This window comes from Taudactylus pleione, unplaced genomic scaffold, assembly GCF_031769625.1.
Source record: "Taudactylus pleione unplaced genomic scaffold, aTauple2 ptg000391l, whole genome shotgun sequence".
NCBI classification, from domain to species: domain Eukaryota; kingdom Metazoa; phylum Chordata; class Amphibia; order Anura; family Myobatrachidae; genus Taudactylus; species Taudactylus pleione.
In genome coordinates, this window is record NW_028284792.1 from 128125 (window position 1) to 146967 (window position 18843).

Here is an 18843-nt window from a genome sequence, read left to right on the forward strand (position 1 = left end):
ATGATGAGTCCAACTTGTCCTTAGCAGTGAAGGGGTTATACACGATGAAATAAGCCAATTAAGTGGTATATGTTAAGTATTGTAAAAATACTAGTACAGTGTATTAGAACAACATTATCTATACTGCTGTCATCATAACTCAGATTACCATGACCTTTTGAGGAACAGATCCATATCTTACCTCTTTGTCTGATATTGCCCAGTTGTTTTATAACCTTTCTGTTCCAAAATTGTAAAGTGGAATATTTTGGTGCTATACGAGTAAATGTTAATAAATAATCTATTGGCTTTATATGCGACAGTACAAACTATATAACCGCAAAACACAGGACACCTCTACATACTTTATTTAATCTTTGGCATCTACTGTTCACCAAAGTTGTGTTTTAATTAAATGAGAGATGCATAAAAAGGAACAGCTGGTGTTTAAAAAAATAAAACACCAAAAACATTGCACTTCATTTGCTTAAAAAATTCTGCTCACTGACTATACACAAAACAGGGAAACAGCCACATCTAGCTTTCTATTGCCTTTTTTAGTTTCTTTTTTGTTTTTTCTTGTGCTGCAGATTTGCCTGCCTTAAACTTAGCCTCTGCATTAGGTTTGGTTTTCTTGTTTACAGGTGCTCCTGCTGAACTCTCCTGTGCTGCACCTTCCTGCTGCCCAGACTTTCTCTTGTTTTTCTTCCTCTTTTTCTTAGTTTTGTTAGCTGGTTGCTGCCCCTCTGAATGCTCCACCTTGTCATCTGTACCACTCTGCTTGTGCTCCTCGGCAGTTCCAGCCTTCTTCCTGTTCTTACGTTTCTTGCTCTCTGGCAAAAAGCCTTTCTTTTTCTTTGACACGTTATCGATCTTGGGTGCATCATCAATTACTGCTTTTGTCTTTTCTTTTTTTGGACGTCTAGGACAAAAAAAAATAATTTAAAAATACTGTAGGTTTTTTTTTTTTTTTTTCGCGGCTGCCACCATTATTTAGCCCAACATAATGCGCTATGCAAAAGATCTATGGATAGGGTGATATCAATTAGGAAGAGAGGAGAACTCAGAAAGATCAGAGGAGAGCTGCTGTTAGGACCGGCCTATAGTTATGAAGAATTAGATCACAACCTAAGTAGATGACTATATTTGTTGACTTGCGCGATCTGGTGCTTTTTTCACACACGATGAACATACGATCTGACGTACAATCACTCGCCCCTATATGACTGGCCGTGATATGACTGATCATGTGCCTCACCAAAAACATGCGATCATAATAGATTTAAATGATGCCACTCAGACACACGATGCATCACATGCGCAAAAAACAGGATTTTGGTACTTACCGATAAATCCCTTTCTCCGATTCCACAGGGGACACTGGAGCTCAAAAACAGTGGGGTATAGACGGTGGTAGAGTAGAGCCTGGCACTTTAAATAATTAAGAAGTGTGACTGGCTCCTCCCCCTCTATGCCCCATCAGCCCCAGTTTAAGAAACTGAGCCCGAGAGGAGACGGAGGACAACAGGAAAAAGAGAAGGAGAAGACCACAGAACGGACAAAACCGGCTGAATGAGAATAGAAGAACCCACTGCAGGGAACACATGCAGTCACACAACCATATAATGAGCCAATAAAACGGCAGGAACACAGCACTGGGCGGGCGTCCAGTGTCCCCTGTGGAATCGGAGAAAGGGATTTATCGGTAAGTACCAAAATCCTGTTTTCTCCTTCATCCACTAGGGGCAACTGGAGCTCAAGACAGTGGGGACGTCCCAAAGCCAACCTCCTGGGTGGGAAGTGCTGAGAACTTGCCGTAACCCGCGGCCAACTGTAACAGGGACCGCCAAGAACCTTAGGCCCAATTGAAAGGCAAGAGCTGTATCTAGTGGACAACAAAGATTAGAATCGTCAGAACACCGTAATCACAGCTGAAAACAAACCGACCCAGACCCTTGGGAGCAGTCAGTGCCAACATGAGTCCATGGGAAAAGGGGCGGTAATCCAAGAATAAAACTCCACAAAACTGTAGTAGAGTTTAAAACAGGAAGGTGCAACAGTCGCACACTGTAGAATACCAGCACTGCTGAACATAAATTATATCGATATATGTAGAATTATACAGATAACTGATGCAGATCCCGTCCACAAACTTCTTTAACAAAGAGTATATCTGAAGGCCAGAGGCATATATCGAACTGTCGTCCAGGACCAGTCCTGAGGTCTAACTAATTAGGTGGATTTCAACCAGCGGAAGGGCTAAAACGTAGAAGTCACCAACCAGTGGAGATTCCACTGGCAAGTGGCAGGGATGGCATCGAGAAGATTGAGACAACAATTCTTTACAGAGGGTCAGACAACAGGACAACAGAGGGATAAACAGGAACAGAGGGATAAAACCGCAACTGGAACCCTTTCATGTATTCAGGCGAAGACCAGCTTCCCCTTCACCTGGAAAAAAAACAAAACAATCAACCTCCGCCAACAGCGGAAGAGAAAACCACAAATGGACGACTTCCAACGTAATGGAAGCGTGTAGACAGTAGCAGCTTCTGGCCCGTAATAGTATGAAAACAACTGGGATACCTTAGCTGCTGAAAATCATGGATGCAACAGCCACCCCGGGAAAGCGAGACACCAAATAGGGAAGCATCCTATATAGTGAAGTACCTGTCAGTGTAATAAAAGTATCAACAGATACTTAACAGAAAAAACGAAACAAGGCCTCTTGTGTATAATATTTCTGTTATAGGAACAGGACCTGTGACTGACGTACGTAATGTAAACCTGTGCACAAGCCTGAAAATACACTGCAACCCAGAAAATAGCATATCACTAATCTCTATGCTGGATGGACCCACACACCAAGAAGGCTCTAAGGTGTAGAGCCAACTAACGTGAACAGGTACCATAAAGGGGCAAATGTCTGCCAGGACAGCAGCTAGGGTGCAGAAGGGAGGATAACTGATGTGTAATGTCAGGTTGCAGTATCAGGAGCCTCTTCCGGAGGATTAGGGGGTGAGCCTGCTCACCTGTGAGTGACCAGAAGCCCTCTGGATGCTACGTAGAATGTCACTGACCTTTTCCATTTCACAACAACCCATCCGGTATAAAGAGTAACATCGGTGGTCAAAGACCCAATGCTCTATAGCTTGGACTTCAGTCTGGAGATATTGTCGTAGAAAATACTGTAGAAACTAGCAGAATTGTTAGTGGAGACATGTAGGTCATACAACAGGACTACATTCAATGACTTTATCTGAGAGTGTTCCATTAGAGATGTGTATTCATATAGAAAATGCACATATATCCCAAACAACCTGCTAGTGTAAGTATCATTACATTAACACTTATAATGGGGAAGTGCATATAGCCAAAGAGGCAGAATCACCAGATAGCGTAAGATATTAACTAAGACCCTCTGCATGTATACATAGAATTTCCATGGATCCCCACAAGTGACCCTTGACATTGAAAGTGGTCACATACCAATATAAAATACAATACTTATATTGCTGAGTAGGAACCTCTTGGTGGATATTTAGACTGCGACAAGTCAATATTATGGAGTACCTGAATATACTGTATATACACTGAGAAGATACACAAATATAGAATGTTAGTTATCCCAATTAAAGAAGGAAAGGATATACTTTTATTCATAACCCCAATTAGGGCTGTAAGCAGGTTTTCCCAAATATTATAAATTTGCATATGAAGAGTGGGATACACAGCCTTACATACAGACATATACATAGTTGCATGAGAAGTCAATCTCTGAGAAGAGTCAGCATGTCTTATAAGTACCAGGCGCAGACCAAGTGCGCCACTAGAGATACTTACTGCAGTTTTAAATAATAATAGGCCCCTTGCAGAGAGGCGCTGCAATATTGCAGAGCGCTAGATACAGCGGCTTATGTGCCAAGTATTAACGGATGGGGACAGAACTACACTATTGTCCAAGGATGCTAGGCGATAGCCCAGACCTAAGAGTCATGAACAGCCTGAGCTGGACCTAGACATGAGTGCCCCAGGAGCACCTATGTATAACTTTATATACATGTGTGGACATACAAGACCACCACATGTATGTGGTACTTGTAGTGGTGTTGGGGAATTGTGTCTGTCACAATGTAAGCTGCAGAATATAACTATTCCATAGAGCCACCTAATCTATTGTACTCTGGACATAAAACCCAGCTTACAAATTAGTTTACATGCTGCCGAAGCTTGTACACAAGATATATATATATGATCTTATGCATAGCCTACAGCTCCTGGAATACCAGGTGGCTTCCTCTCCGAGGATTAACCAGGTCTGACCCCGACATACACACATACATATGTAATGCAGAAGTGTGTAACCTAATCCACACACTAATTTGTACTATCCCTTAAAGTGAGCTATGTATACAGCTTAGTAGTAGAAAATGGCGGACTGTTACGAGTACTCTCCTTGGGAAAAAACACCCCCAGCCCCTTCAGAAAATATCAGCTTAGGGAGCTGTGCTTCAGTGAAATAAATGTGCAAGTGGGGCGCACTGCACAACACTCTGTTCTTCCGAGATAAGAAAATGGGCTTGTTCCTGGTGAGTCCGTATGCTACCTGTTTACTGACAGAGCCCTCATATTAAACTAGAAAACTGTGCTGTGGGTAATGCTGCAGCGCAAGACCCCAACCCACTCTGGTTATAGGAGAAGTCAGTTAGCACAACGCTAGAGATGTGGGTGTCCCAGCATTTAATTCTGGGCAACAGGGATGGCCAGCACATTTGGGGAGCTCTCATTGCCGAGTAGGGTAGATCCGGGAGTACCGTCACAATTATTGTATGTGCTGCCAAAGCGAGCACATAAGATATAATTACCTACACATAGATATGCGTACTCCCAATACAATTTACTCCCAAGGTAAATTGAAATTATCGGAAGTTAACTCCGTATCTGGATATTTATTTTGAGATATGGATTATTGGCACAACTGCACTAAAAACAAAACCAGTGCAGGCCAGAGCGACCAGCTCTGTATAGCAGGTCACTAATATGCTATGGAAGAGATGTAACCCTAACCCAGCTAACCTCCTTCCAACGCTGGAGGCATTAAGTTATGGAAGAGTATAAAACCCCTTCCGTTGCCGTACCTGGAAGTGACGTGAGTGAGGGCGGAAGTGGAGGTTTCTGCCCACACTTTCCAGGAAATAAAGACGGCCCCTTGCGGGCTCGCTCCGCACGCCACGCTGCAGGCACGGTGGCTCGCCACAAGATTATATTGCCCATTTCGATGGTAGGGAATGACGTTGGACACTGGCTGATGACGTCATCATACAGAAACGGAAGGGATCTCTCTCATTCCATTTAGGAAGTAGTTATCAGCTAGAGGGAAGTCAGCGAGCCCTACACTGCTCGCTGACTCCAATAGTGGGTGTGCATTATCTGTCAACCTTGCGCTAAGCTGTGTACTGTATTACTTAATGTAGGAGACAGAACACCAGACACACATAATGCTAACTTGCCCCGCCTAACGAAAGCTCAGCGCTCACAAGCAGGGCGCAACAGGTCCGCTGGGGACTAAGGAGGATCCGCTACAGCTAACATCCTTCCCGACTACACAGCTGGGAAATTACGGCTAATGTGCCTGAGCGCGCACCCGCACGCCTGCGGACTGGGCGCTATGGTGAGGAACCCCGCCGGATTCCGTGAGGGGTTATGCTGGAAAAAGCCCCCAAGCTTAGTGCAAAGACAGCAGGAGGCCACCGAGGGAAAATTGCCTGGGCCCGCCGTTGAGCTCCGCCCCCATCGCCACATTAGTGGCGGTAAACCTCTGGGGGGGGGCACACTGAAAATCACCCCCCACATGCTTACAGGGGACGGGGACTCTCCTAGCGCGATGTAGGTGCTGCCTGACATGACCCCCGACGCGCCACTGCTGTGCAGTAGGGCTGGGAGGGGAGATTGCATTTCCATCCCTCATTAATTAGGACGGGGAAACTGCCAGGGAGGACGCCTGGGTGGGGGAGTGGGATTGTAAGAGCGAACGCCGGTGCTTCCTTCATACAAGCACCGGCGCAGCAACCCACAGCCGACAGCGCTGTGAATAACAGCCGCGCTCTCATGCGGCTCTAAGCATAAGCCGGCGCTGGTGCTTCGCTCATACAAGCACCAGCGCGGCAACGAGCAGCCGCGCTGAGCGGCTTCTTGTGCCCAGCCCCGTTATGTACTTATAAAATAGCGGGGCTTATGGTAGTAGCGGGACGTGGCATTCTCCCTCCCTGCATAGAGGAGGGAGGAGCAGGCTTTCTCAGTGACAGCCACGGCAGCATCGCGCTATCACCAACGCTGCCCTCTGTATAACACACACTGTAGAGGGGCCCGCGCGGTATCCATCCCCTCATGAAATAGGAGGGGGAACAGTGGCTAGGGATAAGCCCGAGACCCGGACGCTGACTGCAGAGTGCAGCAGCCGGTCTCATCAGCAGCTCCGACACTGCCAGGTTTACTGGCAGGGGGAAGGAGGCTGTATAACAGCCGCTCTGCACGCGCTGTCCCTGAGCCCAGCGTTTTGACCCACCACTCCAGCTAGTCAGGAGTGGTGGGATATACTTACGAACTGCTGCGGCCGGGTTGCTGGGCTGGGGGGCAAATGAGGAAACCCGGACACGAACCGGTTTCAGTTGTGGCGGGTCCTCATGGAGTCCGATGACTCTGTTTAAGGTCCCCCCTCAGGGTCACCGGACACAGGCTGCAGTAGCCGTGTGGTGCCCTCCTGGCGGCTCCCACGTAGCAGGCAGACTGCCACAGTAAGCAGTCTGCCTGTCCTCACGTGTAAATATAAATTTAAAATAAACAAAATACTAAAGGGCTGGAGACAGCCCACAGTGCTACCGACTCTCTCGGGCACAATTTCTAAACTGGGGCTGATGGGGCATAGAGGGGGAGGAGCCAGTCACACTTCTTAATTATTTAAAGTGCCAGGCTCTACTCTACCACCGTCTATACCCCACTGTCTTGAGCTCCAGTGTCCCCTAGTGGATGAAGGAGAAACACAGCACGATCTGAATACGATCACGACGGATAATATGGGCTGCTTGTCTGATCATAAGATACGATAGTACAGCGGCAGGAGCACGCATAGGATCATATTCCTACTGAAATACTACACGATTTTCACACAATTCATCGTACGACGAGTCTAAAATCGTGTATTCGGCCTGAAATCGCACTAGTGTATGGCCAGCATAACAGAACTTGCACGCTCCTGTCTGAAAGCCTACACTCAACATAACCCCTCATACCAGTCTTATACAGTAGGTCTTTCCATGTATTTCACAAATAGCAATATTAACCATTTGACTGGAATGGTCACATCATTTGCGACCATGCCAGGCTGTGCGTTACCTGGCATGGTCGCAAACGATGCAGCCTGTCAGATGTACAGTGGGCGGCTGACAGAAGATAATCTTCCAGCAGCTGCTAATAGCAGCGGGACCGCCCGGCCCCTCTGCATTGCTGCACCCTCCCCCAGTGTATGCAGATCACTGCTGATATGTCAGCACGGCAGGTCCTTCCCACCCAGTGGCTGAGAGGAGCAGCCGCTTAGGAAATTTAAATTAACCACCCTTCAGCCCCCCCAGTGTGTACCTGACAGCTGCTCAGAGGAGCAGCTGCTGGGGAAATCAAAGTCACGATGTTCGCAGTGTTATTACAACTGATAATCTGATATATCGATGACCGATATAGTAAAATTTGATGTTCATGTTAAGCATTTAAAAAAAAAAATAAAAAAAAAATTATATATATATATATATATACACACATACACACACAGTACTGTGCAAAAGTTTTAGGCAGGTGTGGAAAAGATGGTGCAAAGTAAGAATGCTTTAAAAACAATAGAAGTGTTAATAGTTTATTTTTATCAGTTAACAAAATGCAAAGTGAATAAACACTTTGCCTTCTAAACAGCATCAATTCTTCTAGGTACACTTGCACACAGTTTAAGGAAATCGGCAGGGAGGTTGTTACAAACATCTTGGAGAACTAATGACAGATCTTCTGTGGATGTAGGCTTGCTCATATCCTTCTGTCTCTTCATGTAATCCCAGACAAACTCAATGATGATGAGATCAGGGCTCTGTGGCGGTCATATCACCACTTCCAGGACTCATTGTTCTTCTTTATGCTGAAGATAGTTCTTAATGACATTGTCTGTATGTTTAGGGTTGTTGTCCTGCTGCAGAATAAATTTGGTGCCAATCAGACACCTCACTGATGGATAAGTACCTGCCTGTATTTCTCAGCTTTGAGGACACCATTAATCCTGACCAAATCCCCAACTCCATTTGTTGAAATGCAGCCCAAACTTGCAAGGTACCTCCACCATGCTCACTGTTGCCTGCAGATACTCATTATTGTACCACTCTCCAGCCCTTCGGCGAACAATATGCCTTTTGTTACAGACCAATATTTAAAATTTTGACACATTAGTTCCAGAGCACCTACTGCCATTTTTCTGCACCCTAGGTTTATATGTTTTTTTGCATAGTTGAGTCGCTTGGCCTTGTTTCCACGTCAAAAGGTATGGCTTTTTGCCCGCAATCCATGAAAACCACTTCTGACAAGACTTCTCTGAACAGTAGATGGGTGTACCTGGGTCCCTCTGGTTTCTGTTAGCTCTGAGCTGATGGCATTGCTGATCATCTTCCGATTTCAAAGGTAAGCAAGATGTGTCTATCATCTGATGCACTAAGTTTCCTTGACCGACTATTACGCCTGCGGTCCTCAATGTTGCCAGTTTCTTTGTGCTTCTTCGAAATGGTCTTCCATACCTCACCTTTGTAGCATAGTTTGGCTGTTCCTCACCTAGTTTTAAGCCTCCTACACAGCGGTTTCTATTTCAGTTAATGACTGTTTCAACTTACATATGAAAGTGATGATCATTATCACCTGTTTGGTATGATTGGTTACTCATAAACCTGACTATAATCCTACAAAATCCCTGACTTTGTGCAAGTGTACCTAGAAGAATTGATATTGTTTTGGGTGGTCATGCCATATATTGATTTGATTTAGATTTGTCTTCTATTCATTCACTTTGCATTTCGTTAATTGATAAAAATAAACTATTAACACTTCTATTTTTGAAAGCATTCTTACCTTGCAGCATTTTTTCCACACCTGCCTAAAACTTTTGCACAGTACTATATATATATATATATATATATATATATATATATATATATATATATATTATTTTTTTTTTATAATAAAATCGTGCTGGATAAGTACAGTATTAACAGATGTTCTTTACCGAATTCAATTATAAAAAAAACATGACAAATTCAGAGTGGTTTTTGGGGAAAAAACTTATAGTTATTTGGTTAAAGCATGCACAAAATGTACTTACATAAATCCTAGTAACTTCATCACGTTCCAGTACATGTCTTCCAGACGCGACTTCCCAAATCCCTCTTTTTGATGCAGCGTCTGGAGAGGATGCAGCACTGTGAGGCTAATATCCAGTTTCTGCAATATAAACACAAAAAAACCTGAGCAAAACACTGAAAAACCCGGCTTATGTCTGAAAGGGTTCGACCTGGGAATTTCCCGGGTCTGAGGTGTAGTGTGAAAGGGAATCTGTGAGCAAAATCCCGGGTTGAAAATCCCTGGTCTGTGCAGCCAAATTCCTGGGTTTTATGTCTGAAAGGGGTATCAGTTTAGTAAAGACAGTACTGTAGAGTATAAAGAAAAGAATTCACTCTGCAACATAAACTGGTATACACCAAGTATAAAAAGATTGCTTTGTGGTGGTAATCAGTGGTGACTCCAGAGGTGGGGCTGCAGCGCAATCCAAAATTCAAACAGCGGAACCACACAGGCTACTCTATTTGACTTTTGCACTGCACTGCAGCCCCAGCTCTGGAGCCTTCACTGGTGTTAATTATAAACAGACACAGAGGGGAATATTCAATCAGCCGTGGGACTTTCCACAGTCTTTAGTGCCTTGGTTTAGTTCTGGGTTCTTAACCTGGGAGCTAAAATCCTGCAGCTAATTGAATATGCCCCAGAAAATATATTGTACATGTGCTATAGTCTCAAAGTGTATTTCAAATGTAAAATACATTTTAATAAGTGCCTCTTTTTATCTTTCTATTACCTATAGTTCCTTCGCTAACAGCCGTCACACTAGGGCAGAGGTTCCCAAACTCTGCCATTACTGTCCACGTTTCAAGGATATCCATGATTAAACGTAGGTGACTTAATTAGTACCTCAGTCAATTTGGTTTAACCATCTGGACTCAAGCAAGGATATCCTTAGAACCCTGCACTGTAATAGTGGAGTTTGGGAACCTCTGCACTAGGGGAAAATGGAGAAGTGGATAAGTGGTATAGTTGCGCATAGCATCCAGTCAGCTACCTATCATTTTATACAATGTATTTGATAAATGGTACATCGTAACAGATTGGTTGCTAACTTATCTACTTGTTCCCTTATTCATGGTTTACGCTGCTTGATACATCTCCCTGCAAATACTAGATCTATCCCCAGAGAACCTGTAGCTGAGAGCCAATCCATTAGTCTGTACACACCGAGAGGCAGAGGCCAACCAAGCATATTGCGACAATAGTATATTTATATGCATATTCACATACGTAATCTGAAGCTTCGTGCCAGCCACCAGAGGAGGATGGCCAGGTGTGACGCGAATCAAAGCCGTACTTGAGGTTACAAGACAGGACCCAGACACTTTTTCAAAGAATCAGCTCCTGCACTTGTTCAAAACCGCTCTACACACTCAGCTCTACTCCAGCCTCATGCTGCTATTATTACAATGGCCTTTCATGCCTAACCCAGTCAGAGTAAGATTTCCCAAAAGTGTTTCGACGCAAATAGACACAGATAGGAGGCTGAACAGGCTCCCAAAGGTTATGCTAATTATGCAGGGATAGTTTTATTCTCCTACTTCAGTAGCAAACACCTGCAGGACCGCTCATCACCTGATGCTATGGCTCCAATTTCCAGATGGCTTAAGAAAGTATTTTTTTACAAAAGCAATGCTTTCTGATAGCCAGGATGTTAGTCAACTCTGCTTAAGGCTTGGTCAGTGAATGCCATTTCTATGAAACCACTGGTTTTCCTTTCTTGTACTGGGAAATCTTTCTTGGTCCACAGTTAGTAAATGCTTTCTCTCAGCAAAGTCCTCTGAGACAAGCACAGCTAGGAGAACAGGTACAAAACCTGCTAAGTCATTCACAGTTTCCAGACTTTTGGAAGCACTACTGGGTGGACAGCTGTCTTTTGTCTGTGCCTCCCAAAAAGCATTCTGTAAAGTTTGAGGAACTTTCTACCTTTTGCTTCAATTATCAGAAGCCCAAGGACCTAAACAGCAGGCTTTAACTACAGTCTCCATTTGATTCCCAGTTAGTAGTTGAACCACTACATTAGTAGTGATTTAGGGGTATATTTACTAAAGTGAGAGTTTTAGAAGTGGAGATGTTGCCCATACTACTACTTAACATTTAACTAGCACCTTCTAGAAGAAACTAAAATCTGATTGGTTGCTATGGGCAACATCTCCACTTCTAAAACTCTCACTTTAGTAAATTTACCCCCTGGTCTCAATGTTTTTTTTAATGCCAAAAGAAAAATGGAGCTTTGCAACAGGGGGGATTTCATGGGTTCCACAGATAATCTGGAATCCTATCTGCACATCCCAATATAAGTAGAGAAACCATTCTACACTTCTTGATTGAGATAGCCACTTCTAAATTTACCTGAAAGTCTCTCTACATCTGAAATGACCAGACTAGACCAAAGTATTGGGGATTTTCCCTAGAGACTGTGCTTATGTTATTACTAGCTGGGATACCCGGCGTTGCACAAGTTGAAGAATGGTCTTTGAAGTATGTATGCAGCCTTCATTTTTTACATTGTCCTCACCTATAACCCCATTCCATTGATCCTGAAAAGGGCCCCACTGTTTGCCAACTTGGTTTTAGCCCTGAAAAGGACCCATCTATCCATTTATAGAGAGTATTTAGACACTGTTACCTTACCTCAACACTGAGGAATAAACAATGTTTGTTTTTTCCATGAGGAGCCAGAATGAAAAGGCTGTTGGAAGCTCCCACTCTTGAAAATGCCACAAACAACTGCCCATGGGAAAAGCAAATACCTGCTACCTTCAAAGATTGACCTTGAGCCTTACTGATGGTCATTGCAAAAGAGTCGGATTGAAAACTGAATTCAAATGGCATGTCTGTTGGTATGAGTGTGATGCGAGGAATGAACACATCCTCTCCTGTAGCACATCCTGTTATGATAGTGGCTTCAATGACATGGGCTTTGACAGTTTTTATGCAAAGTGTTGTACCACTGCAAAGCTTTGGAGAATCCTGGTTTCTGACCAGCATGATTGGTGCACTGACCTTCAGAAATAATTTGTGTAGAGGCATCCCCGGTGATTCCTGGCAGTTAAGATAATGTACAGACCATGGCGTATGAAAATGTGATTGGAGGAAATGTGTAACTGAGTGCAGATGCATTGTGATAGTTGATCCTCCGACTCACTGCTCTTCTGTTGGAGCTCTACCTGCTCCTCAATTTCTTCCCCAGTATTTATAGAAGCTACAGATCAGCACTGCTTTCTCTCTTTGAAAAACCATGTTCCCCTTAATACACCAAGTCCTATGCTTTACTGTGTTCATGAGATCTACCATGAGCAACTTTAGTCCCAACCATAACACAATGCAATTATTAAAATGCTCCACAAACAACTCAAACACAACTAATGTCATGACAAGGCTTTTTAATTTTTTTCTCTGCTTAATACATACCTGTTGGTTTATGATTTTAATTAAGAAGTTCAGTAGCTCAAAGCACTTTATTACTTTTTCTTGGTCAACTTTCACTTTAATATCACCCATGCTTTGCAGTGTCTGCAAATAATGTACAAATTCATTGTTAGATTGTGAAATTATTGCATCTATATAAACATAAAATATATTGTATGAAATGGTGTACAACCAATCAAGTTTAATAACCAGATTTGAATGACTTCCCAATTATACAAAATCACCTCTTAATACAGTTGTTATTTGGTTACAATTGGTGCAGTGCCAAAAATCTTATACCAGAGTTTTTATCAGTTAGAAAGAGAATTCTACCCAAAAGTGAAAAACTCAGACTGGAAAATTAAGAGTTATGGTAAGAACTTACCCTTGTTAACGCTATTTCTTCAAAGTCCATAGGGTTCACAGGGATTACCCCGTCTTATCCCGGCAAGGGTGAAATGCCGGGCGTCTAGATGTAGACGCCCGCATTTCCCCGACGCCGGGAGACCGGCATCACGAACGTAGTGATGCCGGGCGCCGCGAGCGGACAGCCGCGCGGGGGGGGGGGTTAGGTTTAGGGCTCCCGGGGGAGACTTAGGGTTAGGCACCCCCCCGGGAGGGTGAGTTAGGCTAGGGAGTGGGAGGGTTAGGCACCCCCGGGGTGGACTTAGGGTTAGGCAGCCCCCCCGGGGGACTTAGGATTAGGCAGCGGGGAAGGGGGTGGTTAGGGTTAGGCACTTGGGGGGGAAGTTAGGGTTAGGCACCCCTAAGGAGGGTTAGGTTAGTGGATACTTACCTATCCACGATCGGGATTTCCAGCACTGTCGGGCTTCCGCTGCGTCGCACTCTGCTCCTGTCGGGCTGCCGCTGACGGGAATCGAACCGCCAGCCATGCGGCCGGCGGTATATCATACCCATTCCTTACCATGGGATGTAGTTGGTTGGAGTGAGCCGTGCACCAGACATTTAAAGCTTTAGCTCTCAGGATGCATCGGCCCTCCTCCATAGATACCCTGCCTCCAGCTACAGGCAGCCAGTTTTGTAAACAAGCCCAAGGCAGGAGTAAGAGAGAGGAGAAGAAAGAACATTACTCTCAAGAAACACACTCACAAAAGATGAGGTAATCAGTGACCGAGAAAAAAATACACAATGAAGCCAGGTGCGTCAGGGTGGGCGCCCTGAGGACCCTATGAACTTCGGAGAAAGAGTTAACAAGGGTAAGTTCTTACCATAACTCTTAATTTCTTTTTTCAGGATCCATAGAGAGTCCACAGGGATTACCATGGGGACGTCCTAAAGCAGTTTCTCCTAAGTGTAGGGATGCTTCTGAGCAGAAAGGAGAATCCTGTGCCCAAAGGAAGCATCCTGAGAGGCAAAAGTGTCAAAGGCAAAAAAACCTAAGGAAAGTGTGGACAGAACCACCCACTCTTCAATCAAAATGAAAACCCTGGGATACCACTTATCGAAGGTAACCAATCCAGGTACTGAGGACAGCTCTGTTCTAGATAAGAAATGAAAAAGCAAGCACCCAGAAAACCCTAAAACCGTAAGGACATAACCTCTGGGCGAGCACCCTTAAAAATAAGAGTGCTAAGCTCTGTGACAGATGCAGGGTGAGGAAGGCTTCCTCACACCAAGCATCATCCTGACCACAGAGCTAGAGAAACTTTTGGCTCTTAAGAGGGATAACTCAAGAGCCACGCCGTCAGACAGACGAGGAAGATACAAGTGCAGACAAGGACCCTGTGCTAACAGGTCTGGCCGTAGAGGACGTGGAAAAGGAGAGTCTATGGAGAGACTCCGTAGATCGGTGAATCAGTGGCGCCTGGGCCAGGCTGGAGTTATCAGCATCACTGTGCCACCTTCCTGCTTGAATTTCTGGAGAACCCTTGGGGGGAGGGAAGTCGGAAGAAAAAGGTTTACAAGATTGAAATTCCATCACACTACCAGAGCAACCACGAAAGCTTCAGAGGGGTCTCTGGTCCTGGACCCATACTTGGGAACCTTGTGGTTGCGATGTGAGGCCATGAGGTCTAAATCTGGTAGGTCCCATTTGTCCACTAGGAGGTGAAAGACATCCGGGTGAAGAGCCGACTCCTCTGCATGTACATCCTGACTGCTTAGGAAGTCTGCTTCCCAGATGAAGACTCCGGGGATGAATACTGCAGAGATTGCCGGGAGATAACGTTCGGCCCACATTAGGATGTGTGCTACCTCCTGCATTGCTGCCAGACTTCGCGTGCCTCCCTGATGGTTGAGGTAGGCAACTGTGGTCGCATTATCAGACTGGATTATGACCGGCCTGCCCTGGAGAAGGTGTTGTGCCAAAGTGAGCGCTCTGTACACAGCTTGAAGCTCCAGGATGTTTATAGGCAGGTGACTTTCCTGAGTTGTCCATCTTCCCTGAAAGGTATGATGACCTGTCACTTCGCCCCATCCGCGAAGGCTGGCATCTGTAGTGAGAAGTTCCCAATTTGGAACCCAGAAGGGGGCGACCCACGTCCAGATGGGTTGTCTGTAGCCTCCATGAGAGAGAAAGTCAAACCTCCAAAGAGAGGAGGATCGTCTGGGACCAGATCAGATGATACTGTCCGTTCCACCGAGAGAGAATCAATTGTTGAAGGGGCCTGGAGTGAACTGTGTATATTCCACCATATCAAAAGGTGGATACCATGGACCCCAGGACCTGCATTGCTGAGTGAATGGATACTCTTCGATTGCAGAGCAATTTGCGCACACGCAATTGCAGTATCGAAATCTTATCTGCTGGCAGAATGATCCTTTGTAACCGAGAATCTAGGAGGGAGGACTTTTTCCAATTGAGCCAGCCGTGTGCCTGCAGACAGGCAATGGTCAGTTGGAGATGGTGTTGTAAAACAGCCTGTGACTGTGCCAAAATTAAGAGGTCTATGTATGGCAGGATTCTGACTACCCGATGCCTCAGGTAGGCCGTCATAACTGCCATTATCTTAATAAAGACCAGAGGGACCGTTGACAGACCAAATGGCAGTGCCTGAAACTAGTAATGTCTCCGCAGAACAGCAAACAATAGAAATCGTTGGTGGGATGGCATAATAGGCACATGCAGATATGCATCCTGAATGTCCAGGGAAACCATAAAATCCCCATTGCCAGAACAATAGCTCGTAAAGTTTCCATGCGGATAAACCTGTTGAGGGGTTTGAGATTCAGAATAGGCTGATGAGACCTATTCGGCTTCTGAATCAAAAAGTGAGTGGAATAGAAACCAGTTCCTCGAAGATCCGAAGGAACAGGTATTACCACACCTGAACTCAGCAGGGAGTGAATGGCTTCCTCGAAGGCCTGGGCCTTGATGGGGTCTGATGGAAGACCTGTACAAAAAAATTGCTGGGGAGGACGTCTCCAGAAAGAGAGCGTATCCACAAGAAACCACTTCCTTGACCCAGGCGTCTGTGGTTGTCTGATACCATGAGTCGGCGAACCGCAGAGTCTGCCTCCCACCCTGGGATCCCCCAGGAAGAGGCACGTCCCATCAGGCGGATGGTTTGTCGTCAGATGTAGGAGCTGGACGTCTGGTCGCCAAAGGATGGTTAGATCTAGACTTGTTGGTCTTTTCTAAAGCAGGCTGCCTTGCAAATTACCTTGGGGGCGAAAGGCCTGAAAAGAAGACCTATTAGGCTTAGGAGTAGCTGCTGACAGCAAAAAAGAAGATTTTGAGGCTGCCAGAGTAGCCACCATCTTTTCCAACTCTGCGCCAAACAGTACGTTGCCAGAGAAAGGCAAGGATGCAAGGGTTTTCTTAAATTCCGAGTCCACTGTCCAGAATCGTAGCCAAAGGACTCTGCGGGTGACTACAGAGGTCGCAGAAGCTTTAGAAGCAAAGAGTCCAGTATCCAACCCAGCTTCTTCCAAATAAGAGACCGCCTCCCGAATATGGGAGATGTAGGCCAGTTGCTCCCTGGTAGAATCTGATGACATGCTGTCTTCCAGTGAATTCGTCCATCCTTCAATAGCCCAGCCGGCCTAGTAATAGCGCCAGAAATGAGTAAATAGACTTAAGACAAGTCTCTAGTTTTCTATCTGTAGCATCCTTAAGGGAGGATGCGGATGGTATAGGTAACGTAGAGCTCTTAACTTAACATGCCACATGAGAATCCACCATAGGAGGGACTTCCCATTTTGTACACTCACCAAGTGGGAGAGGGTAAAAAGACAAAAGTCTTTTTGGAATCTGGAACAGTTTGTTAGGAATATTCCATCCTTCTCCCATAAGCTCAGTGAGCTGTTCTGATTGAGGGAACTCAGCCTTAACCACCATTTGTCGTTTAAACACCGGGGCTTTAGGCTTAGGAGCGGGTTCCTCATCCTCTATATTCAAGATTGATTTAACCGCCCTTACTAGAGAAGGAACATCCACTATCGAATGATGGCCCTCCCCACCCGAGGGTGACTCTGGATGAGAGCCCTGTGCATCATCTGCCTCAGATGATGTGTCAATTTGAAAGCTGGGCAGACTGAAATAATACAGGCCTATGTGCTTTGGTGGCTAATGGTCTGTCTCCCTGTAACAGATTTTGCTGAAAGGCGGCAGACGTATGCAGCATATCCTGAGCTGGGTGGGCATAAGCATCCATCCAGGATGGATGTAAGGGGGGGTGTCAACCTAGCAGGGTGTAACTGCTATGGGTACCCCACAGTGGGGAGAAGCATGGGAGCTGATAAGCGATCCACTAACTTCATCATAATGAGTGCAAAGGAGGACACCCAAGGTGGCTCCTGCAGCGGTACTAGTAAGGTAAGTTGGAGAGGAGGTACATGACAATTAGCACACCGACTATCCTGCACAATATCCTGAGAGGACAAGCCTGCTGAACAAGTTAAAGTAAATGTGAAGTACAAATGAACCCCTACATACCTGGTAGTGATGGGTTAAGAAGAGCAGCAGGGATAGATATAACCGATAGAAAGTTAAAGGCAGGATATCACCACAGCAGAGCTAGCACAAGTCACATACAATGCATATAAATACAAATATAAATATACTTGCAATGGGCACTGAATCAACTACTCAAGCAACACTAGGCTGGTAGGATTTGAGTGCTGTATAACCTGGCTCAACGGAGAGAGGACCCGATCTATTGAGACCTACAACTTCAGAAAAGCCCTGATTAAAGGCACCTGAGTGTCTCATTAGGGAGGAGGGTGTAGGAGGAGCAGCTCAGATGTGGGAAGACTCAGCTGAGAAACCACACTCTGAGCTGCGGGAGGGGCTGTCAGGGGAGAGCTTACTTCCCCACTGCTGTATTAACCCCCAGGTCTACTGGCTTAAGAAAGGCCCCAGATACCAGATTTTTACTGCCCTGGTAGTGTAGTGGGGGAGCGGACGCACCAGTCGCCCCACAACAGCGCCCTCCGGCTGGTCTCCACAGCCAGAGGTAAAGACTGCATAGCAATGGAATCGCCCTACCTGACACCCCCGTTATCCAGCTGCAGCCCAGGAAGCACTAGCCAAGCTTCGCTGGTGCCCACCGTAATCATTGGACCGCTCACCGGTGTTGCAGCACTGGCGGGGGTAGGAGGAGCAGTCATGCAGGTGTCCATTAGGACGCTCAGCGTGACTTGCTCAGAAACAAAGTCAAAACTTTACAACATAAAATAAAAGCACCAAATAAAAAGACTGGCTGCCTGTGGCTGGGGGCAGGATATATGGAGGAGGGCCGGTGCATCTTGGGAGCTAAAGCTTTAACTGTTTAGTGCACGGCTCACTCCAACCAACTACAGTCCATGGTAATCCCTGTGGACCCCTAAGGATCCTGAAGAAGAAATTACAAGTAACCCAATGACCAAAGGTTACGTGCCTGGGGTTTGACACTGCTGGAGTAAGGAGAACAATTACCGAAGCATAACATGGGACCACAGATCAGTTACCCTTTGGGGCCATGTTTCACTTTAATGATTCTGAAATTATTTTCGGTCAACAATCTTTACTCGGTCATAAAAAGGATACCATGAATATTGCCTGCTTGGGCTTAGTATGATAATGCGAAATTACAT

At 45.5% G+C, this 18843-nt stretch overlaps 1 protein-coding gene across 2 annotated transcripts in view; it reads right to left on the reverse strand.

Annotated features, from left to right (window-relative positions):
- Positions 1-324: 324 nt before the first annotated feature.
- MYBBP1A (MYB binding protein 1a) overlaps positions 325-18843 on the reverse strand; it is a 108969-nt gene continuing 90450 nt past the window's right edge. For both annotated transcript variants that reach the window (XM_088445889.1, XM_088445888.1), the window contains exons 25-27: positions 12811-12912; positions 9380-9498; positions 325-901 (exon numbers count right to left, since the gene is read on the reverse strand). In XM_088445889.1, the coding sequence (XP_088302015.1) occupies positions 517-901; positions 9380-9498; positions 12811-12912 (606 nt within the window). In that variant the 3' untranslated portion in view covers positions 325-516. The remainder of the gene's footprint in view (positions 902-9379; positions 9499-12810; positions 12913-18843) is intronic.